General features: G+C 38.5%; 1 protein-coding gene across 2 annotated transcripts in view; it reads left to right on the forward strand.

Moving 5' to 3' along the window:
- Positions 1 to 420: 420 nt before the first annotated feature.
- KIAA1958 (KIAA1958 ortholog) overlaps positions 421 to 12013 on the forward strand; it is a 55183-nt gene continuing 43590 nt past the window's right edge. For both annotated transcript variants that reach the window (XM_008141790.3, XM_008141791.3), the window contains exon 1: positions 421 to 1591. In XM_008141790.3, coding sequence (XP_008140012.2) covers positions 421 to 1591 — 1171 coding nt within the window. The remainder of the gene's footprint in view (positions 1592 to 12013) is intronic.

A 12013-nucleotide genomic window follows, 5' to 3' on the forward strand; every position in this document is an offset into this window, starting at 1 on the left:
TAACAGTCTTTTTAATTGATTTTAGAGAGAAAAGGGGGGGGGGGGGGGAGAGAGAGAGAGAGAGAGAGAGAGAGAGAGAGAGAGAGAGAGAGAAGAAAAGAAAGAGAGAGAGAAAGAGAAACATCCATGAGTTGCCTCCTGTATGTGCCCCAACTGGGGATTGAACCTGAAACCTGTGCATGTGCCCTGACTGGGAATTGGACCCAACACCTTTTGGTGTACAGGACGATGCTCCAACCAGCTGAGCCACATCAGCCAGGGCTAACTAGACGCCGTTTTGAAGTACATTTCTTTTTTTATGCTACACGATGACCACAGTTCAAGGAAATGGAAGTAATGGACATATGGGAATATCTTGGGTAATAATGGCTTCTTGTTTTGATCATTTCCCTTTAGGAAAGACACTGCTGATCCTGTACCATGGAGGATTGCCTTCATACCTCTTCTGAGAATCTGTCCAAATTGGTCAGCTGGGCCCACAGCCATGGGACTATTTGCAGCCTCATCCCTAACCTGAAACACTTGCTCTCGGAGGGTTCTCATGGGAACCTGACAGCCATGTGGGGCTGTAGTGCTGGCCATGCTTATCACTGGCCACTGACAGCGACCTGCAGAGCCGGCTCCCAAGAGAGGGTCTGCTTCCAGGATAACAGAAGTTTTAACTCGGACAGTCCCAGTATAATTGGAGTGCCCTCCGAGACACAGACTAGCCCAGTTGAAAGGTACCCTGGGAGACCAGTGAAAGCGAAGCTGGACTGTAGTCGGACCAGAGACTCTTGTGACTTCTCTTACTGCAGTGAGCCCTCTGAACTGGATGAAGCTGTCGAAGAATACGAAGATGAAAACACCCTGTTTGACATGGTGTGTGAGTCTTCTGTCACAGATGAGGATAGTGACTTTGAACCCCAAACCCAAAGGCCTCAGAGCATTGCTCGAAAAAGGCCTGGAATACTCCCGTCTTCTCTCCATTCAAGCTCCCAGGCTCAGATGGTTGATGAATGCAGCAACGATGTCATCATCAAGAAGATCAAACAAGAGATGCCTGAAGATTATTACATTGTGGCCAATGCAGAGCTGACTGGAGGAGTCGATGGACCAGCCCTATCGTTGACACAGATGGCAAAACCCAAGCCTCAGACTCATGCTGGCCCCTCTTGTGTAGGGTCTGCTAAGCTAATCCCCCATGTGTCATCTGCCATCAGCACAGAGCTAGACACACATTGTGTGTCTGCATCCCCCTCTGTGATGTCCAGACCAGTCGTCCAGAAGACCACCAGGGCATCTCTGGCTTCACCAAACAGAGGACCCTCTGGTACCCATGGCACCAACCAGCAAGTGGCCATGCAGGTGCCTGTGAGCACATCCCATCCTAACAAACAGATCAGCATCCCTTTGTCCGCCCTGCAGCTGCCTGGACAGGATGAGCAAGTGGCTTCCGAAGAGTTCCTGCCCCATCTGCCCAGCCAGGTCTCCTCCTGCGAGGTAGCCCTTTCTCCTTCGGTTAACACAGAGCCCGAAGTGAGCTCCAGTCAGCAACAGCCCCAAGTCGCTCCAACCATAACCACCGAGGCCATGGCACAGTGCATACCAGGTATGGCATGTGAGGTGACAGTGAGTCCCTCATCCACGTACATCAGAGAATTCTGCGCCGTCAGCACTTCTAAAGCCAGAGGCCCCGTTGGGTAGAATTTGGGCCTTTAATATTCTCAGAAAGATAGAAATAGTGAAATGTGTTATATCTAGGTGATGCTATAAAGGAAATTCTGAATTAAGGCCATCCATCCAGTTGATGTATCTCGGGACTGAGAGAACAGCCGTAGGATTGTGCTGTTGAAAACACGTGGCTAGATTTAAGGTTTGTATCTGATCTTAAGTTGAATTTTTATGTAGTTATTTTTAAAAAAAAAAAAAGTATGCTGTCCTATTAGTACCAAGGTATTTGGTTGCTGTTTGAAGTCAAAATGATGTTGGGTTAGGCATATAATGACAATAGACCTAATGCTTTACCATTATTATTTATTTGTCTGAACCAACTGGTCATTTCTATTTATTTTAGTTGATGTGGCAGTTTAAAACAAGTTTTTTGGTTTTTTTTTTAAAAAAGACAAGCATTTCTCAAGTATTTGATCTCCTCTCTCAAAATTTAAAAGAATCAGATAGCTTGCATTTCTGTAATACATGGGGTCTGACAGGAATGGATTGAGAGGAAAGGGAAATAATTATCTGTAATTCGAACATCTCATTTCTCTAATTTTAACATTCAGTACTTACTTAATCTGGGTTATTATTATATGAAGGGGGTTTAGATGTCATGCTTTGAGGTTCATGCTTCAAATCTAATGGACCAGAATTAGAAACATGGAGAAGGATGAACAGACATGCAAGGATAGAGAGAGCAGAAATTTGTGGCACATTTTGGTTTCATTTTAGTCCCTCTCAAGAAAGTCATGTATTTTGTGAAAAGCTTCCTAGAAGCCTGAGGTACCTGTGCCTTTATCCTATAACTTCCTAGAATTAAGTTGCTTTACAAAAAGCTTTCCCAATGTTAGTGTCAACTTTAAGATCCCCAAAGGAAACCTTTGATGTATGATTTTTTTTTTTAACACAGTCATGGTATAATAAAATATACTATTGAAAATATTTGTATCTTGATTCAAAATTATGCTTTTGTTTATTTTTCTTTCATTTTAAAATAATAGCTTTCTTGAGCTATAATTTATAAACTATAAAATTCACTCTTTTAAAGTATACAAGTCAGTGGTTTTTGGTATACTCACAGACTTGTGCACCCATCACCGCTAACTAATCCCATACCCACTAGCAGACAATGTTTCTTTCCTCCAAGCTACTGTCAACCACTAACTTTTCTGTCTCTATGGATTTGCCTATTTTGCACATTTCCTATAAATGGAGTCATTATGTAATCTCTTGATATGGCCTTCTTGCACTTAGCATAATTTCCCCCCCTTTTTTTTCTTTCTTTATTGATTAAGGTATCACATATGTGTCCTTATCCCTCCATTTCCCCCTCCCCCCTCCGCTCATGCCCTCACCCCCCTGGTGTTTATGCTTATATGCACTTAGCATAATTTTTAAAAAGATTAATCTATGTTGTAGCATATGTCAGCATTTATTTTCTCTTTATTGCCAAATAGTATTTCATTGTGTGGATGATACCATCTTTTTTTTTTTTTTCTTTATCAGTTGATGGACATTTAGGTTGTTTCCATTTTTTGGCTATTGTGAATAATGCTATTAATAACATTTGTGCACAAGATTTTGTGTGGACATATATTTTCATCTCACTTGGGCAACTACCTAGAAGTGGAATTGCTGGGTTATATGGTAACTCTGTGTTTCTGAGGAGCCGCCAAACTGTTTCCCAGAGCGACCCCACCATTTACAGTCTCACCAGCAGTCTAAGGTTCCTATTCCTCCACATGTCCACCAATACTGGTTATTGTCTCTGTTAAAAATACAGTTGTTCTGTTTTGTTCTCATTGTGGTTTTGCTTTGCACTGCCCTCCTGACTAGTGCTGTTGAACTTTTTTTCATGTGGTTATTGGCCATTTGCATATCCTCTTTTGAGATATTCAGATTCCTTGCCCATTTTCTAATTAGATTGTCTTTTTATTGGTGAGTTGTAAGAGCTGCTTATACATTCTGATTATAAGTCCCTCATCAGATAGACGATTTGTAAATATTTTCTCCCAATTCCATGAGTTGTCTCTTCCTCCGTCCCTCCCTTCCTTTTGTTTGTTTTACTTCAGTCATTTAATAACAATATGGTTTTTTGCTGATCCTCATATCATTAGACACAATGTTATCTTTATTAGGTTGAGAAAGTCTTAGTACTAGGAAATCTGACTCTTAATAGATATAGGATATGATTAAGTAGTACTTTTTTACTTAAATAGTTGTGAGTCTGATTTATTTGTTTCTCACCACCACCACCTTTTTTGTTTCTTTCTTTTTTTTTTCTTTTTTTTTGTAAAATAGGAGGCTTAGCCTGACAGAATTTTCTGAGTTCTCAATTTATATTGGAGAGTAGAATTGTATTTTACAAAGTGGATCAGTGTCCCAAAACTATGAAATTGAGAGGAAAAAAACAACAACCAAGAAAATGTAATCTTATGAGAGCTATAAAAGGCAAACAGGGCCAAGGATAGCACATAACATCTATAATCATAAACTATGATTTGGCTTTACTCTCAAAGGAAAGATTAGTTTAGCTTGGAATTGAACCTTCAAGAAAAAACAGTATGAAGAACGTGATGGGAATTTTTAAGGAATAATCCTGATATTTTGATCCATTGTTCTCTGGAAGGATATTATATTGCTAAGATGTTATTAGCTTTAGAGAAACACTGTTTGGATTGGAAACATCAATGGGACAGATAAATATCTGGCATTTTTCTATTGGAAAAGAGGTAGAAAGTCAACTTATAATTTATCTTGTTCCACAGAGCCCAAATTATTCTTTGTGCTGTAAAAGTTTTACTTACTTGTTTTTGTATATTTATAGTAAATAGTTGTACTATAAATGTTTTATTTATTTGTTTTTGTACATTTATTTATAAATAGTCTTCATTCTAAATGTAGTTTTTTTTAAAAAAAATTAGAATCCAGCGCATCCAAACATATGTGAATAAATATGTACAGATGGCCCTAGCTAGTTTGGCTCAATGGATAAGAGTGTGGGTCTGGGTTTGATTCTGGTCAAGGGCACATGCCTGTGTTGTGGGCTCGATCTCCAGTAGGGGGCGTACAGGAGGCAGCCAATCAATGATTCACTCTCATCATTGATGTTTCTATCTCTCCCTCTCCATTCTCTCTGAAATAAATAAAAATATATTTTTAAAAAATATGTACAGATGGACCTTACAAGGTTAATATGTAAAGCATTATTTGGAACTAAGCAAGGAGGAGGGGTTATAAAAGAACTAGCTGAAAGCAGAATCAGGTATTTTTATTTTGTGTGTGTGTGTGTGTGTGTGTGTGTGTGTGTGTGTGTTTGTCTTCACAAAGACTTGCCTGTTTATTTACTCAGCAGCCGTGTTCATAATAGTAAAAAACTGGAAACAATCCAAATATCTGTCAGCTGGTGAATGGATAAACAAAAAGATATATCTATACCATGGACTACTATTCAGCAATATAAAGGAGTAAAGTATGGATACATGTTACAATGTGGTGGAATCCTGAAAACATTATATTGGGTGAAAGAAGCCAGCTTTAAAAAGCCACATGTTATATGATTCCATCTAAATGAAATGTTCAGAAAAGGTAAATCTATAGAGACAGAAAGCAGATTAGTGATTTCCTGAGGTGGGAATCATTACTGCAAACAGCAAGAGGGATCTTTTTGGAGAGCAGAATCGGGTGCTTTTAAAGTGGATGTTGTGTAGGCTTGAGTCTTTATTAAGTCACTGTAGAAATGCTGAGTATCTTTGAATAATATTTTTTAAATAAATACTTTGAGTCAGTCAGCAACAAAGATAAATTGTCCCACTTTGTTTAGTTTCTCAGATGCCATTTAAATTCATTTCCCCTATTGGAAAATCATTCTTACTTTTGTTCAGAACTAAACTCACAAAGTTACAATATTTTAACCAGGTTGTGGATGAACATTTTTCACGTCAGTTCTATCATACTGCTCAACCCAAATATTAGCAAATTGTAATGAGTAAAGAAGACATACATCATTAGAAGAATTATTGGCTATCTCCCATTAGCTTAGATTCTGTTAACTTTTGAGGTTTTTAATCTGGACATCTGTCATAAATTTAAATCTCTATTACATCATGAGTTGAGAAGCAGTGCTCCGGGGAATGCAGGGTCCACACTCTGGGGCACATGGTTATTTCATCTGGGAACCCGTCCTGTGTGTGAGAATTCCCGCCTTTGTGCATCTGCACTTCCCCATTGGAGGGGCAGGAACTTGCTTTCCAAGCTCATATTTCAGTGAGGGCTGTCCTGTGCCCTGAGGCACATCAGACTAAGCAGAAGGACCTGGAAGAGGCTGTTTTGGCAAATACAGTCAGTTTGTAGAGGCAGCGGGAGCAGCATTCCAGCAGCAGTTCCAGCGTTTGAGGCCCAGTGTTTGAGGCTGGAGTGTTGGTGGCTGGGTCGTCTCCACCAAGGCACATCTGTGGTGTGGTCAGGGCATGATTTGCAGACACCTCCAAGCCTGACTTAGTGGTGGTCCAGGAAATGCTGTGTGTGTGTGTGTATGTGTGTGTGTGTGTGTGTGTGTGTGTGTGTGTGGCCTTTATTAAATTATCTTTCTGCCGAAAGCCAGCTGGACTGGGCTTCCATTGTTTTAAACAAAGAATCTGGAGGAATACCCCCTGGAAACCTAGGAAAGATATTAACCTCTCCTAAGTGTTGCGTGAAAAAGAAAATAATTTTCCTTTTGCCACTGGGTCTAAAATATATGACATCCCATGGTAAATAATCACTGGTACCATGATGCCCCTTATCGTGTGTTATCTTGCTGTACAGATTGTGACGGCGACCCATGGGATGGTAGAGAGAGCTTCTTCTCACATTAAACCATCCCTCCTTTCCCAGTGGGAGTTTCTACTGAAATGTGTCCTTTGAGAGGACAGCTCCTTGTAACATATTCTCTGAACCTAGAATGGGAGAAGGAGGTACTTAGTTAAGCCTTTGCTTTCAGAACAGGGCTTTAAGGGCATAATGGGAAATAGGAGAAATCCCATCTTGAATATTTATTTAAAGTCAGTTTTGAATTATTAGTTTTCCCGTAGGTATACCTTTTTTCATGTCAATTCACATGATACTACTATTTCCTGAACTGATCTATTTTATTTCTTTACCATTTTTTCAATTCCATCCCTTGTGGAATGATATTATATTGCTAAGAGGGATTGAACAGCAAAATCACCGGGAGGGAGCCCAAATAAGGAGGAAATCAGGAATCTGGACATTGACATTTTATATTGCCTCATATATTTCTTTTCTCCCTTTTTCTTTACCTTCCATTTCATTTTCTCCTTGCATAATTTCCCTGCCTTGCCATCGGGAGCGGTGGTAACTGTGGGAAGTTTGGTAAGGTCTGGTGAAGGGGAGTGAGCTTTACTTCATTAGGCCTCCTAGAAGAAAGTTAATGGACTAGATGCTTACCTAATTTATTCATGTCTATGTTAATACCAAGGAGGCTTTAATGGAACTGGAAGCCTTAATGGAACTACACAGCACTCTCCTCTTCAATCCCAGTGTCTTTCACAGAGCACACATGTGGCCATTGTGTTGATAAATAATTGACGGTGAGAACGTATCTTTGGGGAAAATTATGTACCGGATCCTAGGAGTTCCTGGGTCTTACTGCTTAATGTTAGCCACATCGTCTGAAAGCAATAACCTTGTTTTCATTCCTCGCTCACCTGAATGGCAGTGAAGAAATCAGCCCTTCTCCCCCGGTAAGATATGGGACTGCATGTCCATGGAAGAGAGAGCACGTGAAAACCTGGATGAAGTTATGGACCCCTAATATGTTGCTGAACACGGTGAACCGTTTCAGATCTGTACCGTCTGCACACCTTCCCATAGCCTTCGCAGGCTTCCTCCCACCCCTCTGTTGAGCATCACAAGGTCTCATTATTGCTCTACTTGAAGATCACCAGTCTTGACCCTCCTACTTGAGCCCCTAAGTATCACAAAGCCCTTCCGCCTCAATCAATAGAAGGGCAATTCTCAGAGTGGTGGTGGGGGTTATGTTAGGTTCTACCAGGTATAGTAGAAAGCCGGTAACCATGATGCATGTAAGGATCTGGGATGGTCACCTCCCGCCCCTGACCTCTGAGCACTCCCTCCCTTCCTTCCTGCAATGCAGTTCTCAGAAAATAGCTTGAAAATTAGCAGTTTTCAGCCTGTTTTCTACTCTGGGGGAGAGATATGGAAAGGGAATATGTGGCTAAATGCAGTCATTCTGTTGAAAAAGAATTGACTAAATAATAAATAAATTAAAAAAAAAAGAATTTACTGTATTGTCATGTATTTCCAAAGTATTTAGGTTTTTATAAAGGCAGTTTTACCAAAAATGAAAACCCATTATAACTTATATAACATATAATATATAACTTATACACACCTTATTATAAAACTGTAGTCATTTAAATGGAATGGCCTGACACAAAGCTAGACTAATAGGAACGGAACAGACTGATAACCCAGAAACACGCCTACGCATATATGGGATCTTTGTATGAAAGAGATGTCTTCATAAATCAGGAAAGGGGATGGACCAGTCAATGAATAGTTTTGGACAGTTGGTCACCCATGTGGAACAAAATTGAATTAGTTCCTTACCTCACATCAGACATGAAATAAATCCCATCGGAAGATCTAAATATGGATATATAAAACTTAAAACTGTTTGATAGAAATCTTGCAAAATGGCTTTGGTGTCAGAATGAAGTTTTTTAAAACATGACACAAAAAGCACAAACCATAAAGGAAAAAAATTGAAAATGCTGACGGACTTAAAATAAAAATCTCAGCTGAAACGGGTATCATAAGCAAACTTAAAAGACAAGCAACAGTCTGTGAGATTATTTCAAGTTCATAACCAAAAATATTCTAATACAGAATATATAAAGAACTGCCACAAATCAGCAAGAAAAAGTCAAATAATCCAGTAGGGAAATGAAGAAGCATTTCTAATAAGAGGAAACCTATATAGTTAATAAATATATGAAAAAGGCTCAACCTCCGTTGTAATCAGGGGGATGCAAATTAAAACAACAGTAAGGAACCGACAGAAAGGCAAAACTTAATAATTTTAACTATTCTAAGTGTTGAAAGTATGGGAAAATAAGGACATGCTGGTGGGCATATAAATTGGTACAAACACTTTGGAGAGCAGTTAACAATTTCTAATAAAGTTAAAAGATGTGCATATTATTCAACCTAGGAATTCAATTTCTAGAGATGTACTAAAAAAGAAAAATGCACTGTTGTGCACCTTGCAACTTTGTGATATCTTCTCAACCTCTATCAGTAGATATTGTGATGTCGTTTTCAGTGGAATATATGCATTAGCCTGATCTGCATTTATTAATGTAGATAAATCTTGAAAACAAAGTTGCAGGATAATATTTAAAACATCATATCTTTAAAAAAAATGATTAGATATTGCTGTGTGTTATACACACACACACACAACACAACACAACACAACACAACACATAATTAATTATGAAACACAGCGTGAAAAGCAATTCCCCAGTTACATGATAGTGCTTACCCTTGGGAGGAGGTGGTATAAAATGGGTGCACAGGAAAGTTGAACTGTATCTGTAACATTTCCTTTTAAAAATGTTTGTTTGTTTGTTTATTTTTTATTTATTTATTTATTTTTAGAAAGATAGGAAGGGAGAGGGTGTAGAGAGAGAGAAATATTGATGAGAGAGAGACATTGATTGGCCACCTCCTGCACGCCCCCTACTGGGGATAGAGCCTGCAACCTGGACATGTGCTCTGACCAGGAATCAGACCAGGGACCTCTTAGTTCACAGGTCGATGCTCAACCACTGAGCCACACTGGCTGGGCTATAACATTTTCTTTTAAAAACATGTAAAAGAAATATGACAAAATAGTAACATGTTAAATCTGAATGACAGGAACATGAGTTTGTGTTATACAAGAGGCAGTGTAAGCACAGGGCTTAATTATGGGAATCCGGACACAGATTGCCTGGATTCAAATCCCAGCTCTGCTACTTGTTTTGTGGGTAACTTTGGCAAGCTACTTAACCTCTCTGTAGCTTAGCTTTCTCATGTGTAAAATGAAGAAAATAATATATCTAAGTTATAGGGTTGACATGGGATTAAATTAATTTTTAAAAAGCTTTCTGATCTATGGTAAGCATACTTTAATATTATTCTGTATGCTTTTCTGTATATTTTAAAATGTTACTTTTACTTTTTTCAGTTTATTTTTATTTAAAAAATGATTTTAAACATAATAATGTTACATGCAATGAACCTTAATATTTCAAGAAAAACTACCTTAAATATAATTGTTATATGCAATAAACATTACTATCTCAAGAAAAATGATTTTAAATATGATAATGTTACATGCAATAGACACCAATTATTCAAGAAAAGTGATCTTACATATAATAATATTACATGCAATAAACATTAATATTTCAAGAGTAAAAGGATTTTAAGTATAATAATATTACCAAAACTACTAACATAGTATGATAGCACAAAAGTTGTAGGAAATATTAAAAATCTGCAAATAACAGGATTACTTCTATTATATTCTAGAATATTTCCCTCCTCCCTCTGGCTCTATTTTTGTTCATCAGTTTATGTTGTTCATTATATTCCACAAATGAGTGAGATCATAATGCTATTTATCCTTCTCCAACTTGCTTATTTCGCTTAGCATGATGCTTTTAAAGTCTATTTTGTCCGATATGAGTATTGCTACTCCAGCTTTTTTTTTTCTTTTCCATTTGCTTGGAAAATTTTTTTCCACCCCTTCACTTTCATCCTGTGTGTGTCTTTTGTTTTGAGGTAGGTCTCTTGTAGACAGCATATAGTTGGGTCATGTTTTTGTATCCATTCAGCTACCCTACACCTTTTGATTGGATCATTTTTTCTATTTACATTTAGGGTTATTATTGAGAGGTACTTATTTATATAGCCATTTTAATTCTGTATGGATAGGTTTCTCTCTCGGTTTCTTCTTCTCAGCAATTCCTCACAACAATCCCTTTAGCATTTCTTGTAATGCTGGCTTGGTGGTGATGAACTCCTTTAGCCTTTTTTTTTTTTTTTTTTTTTTTTTGTCTGGGAAGCTCTTTATTTGACTGTCTATTTTGAATGATAGCCTTGCTGGATATAGTAATCTTGGTCTCAGATCCTTGCTTTCCATTACCTTGAGTACTTCATGACATTCCCTTCTGGCCTGTAGAGTTTCTGATGAGAAATCAGATGTCAGCCTTATGGGAACTCCTTTGTAGGTAACAATTTTCTTTTCTCTTGCTGCCTTTAAGATTCTCTCTTTGACTTTAATTTTTGGCATTTTAATTATGATGTGTCTGGGCGTGGGTCTGTTTGTGTTCTTCTTGTTTGGGGTTCTCTGTGCCTCCTGAACTTGTGTGACTTTTTCCTTTACCGGGTTATGGAAGTTTTCTACCATTATTTCTTCAAACACCTTCTCTATTCCTTTCTTCCTCTTCTGGCACACCTGCTATTCTAATATGTTACATTTCACATTGTCCCACAGCTCCCTTAAGCTGTCCTCCTGTTTTTTAATTGTTTTTTCTTTTTGGTTCTCCGATTGACTGATATTATCAACTCTGTCTTCTAATTCAGTGATTTGATCCTCAGCTTCCCCTAATCGCCTGTGTATTCCAATGTGTTCTTTATTCTGTGTTACGTCATTCTTTATCTCAGGCTGCTCTTTTTTATAGTTACTACTAGAGGCTCGGTGCACGAAATTTGTGCCCAGAGGGGGTGTCCCTTCAGCCCAGCCTGCACCCTCTCCAATCTGGGACCCTTCAGGATATGTCCAACTACTGGCCTGGTTACTCTTCATACTGTTGAGCATTTTAAACATCATTACTCTGAACTCTCTTTTAGATAAATTTCTTATCTCTGCTTCATTTATCTCTTTTTCTGGAGAATTCACTACTTCTTTTATTTGGGGGTTGTTTCTTTGTTTCCTCATTTTGGTTGTCTGTTGGGGTTGGTAACTATGTTTTAGGACAGGGGTCCTCAAACTTTTTAAACAGGGGGCCAGTTCACTGTCTCCCAGACTGTTGGAGGGCCGGACTATAGTTTAAAAAACAACAACTATGAACAAATTCCTATGCACACTGCACATATCTTATTTCGAAGTAAAAAAACAAAATGGCAAAAACACCCGGCGGGCCGGATAAATGTCCTCGGCAGGCCTGCATGTGGCCCGCGGGCCATAGTTTGAGGACGCCTGTTTTAGGTAGATCCTCTATACCTCGCAATCGCTAGT

Source organism: Eptesicus fuscus, chromosome 15 (assembly GCF_027574615.1).
Source record: "Eptesicus fuscus isolate TK198812 chromosome 15, DD_ASM_mEF_20220401, whole genome shotgun sequence".
NCBI classification, from domain to species: domain Eukaryota; kingdom Metazoa; phylum Chordata; class Mammalia; order Chiroptera; family Vespertilionidae; genus Eptesicus; species Eptesicus fuscus.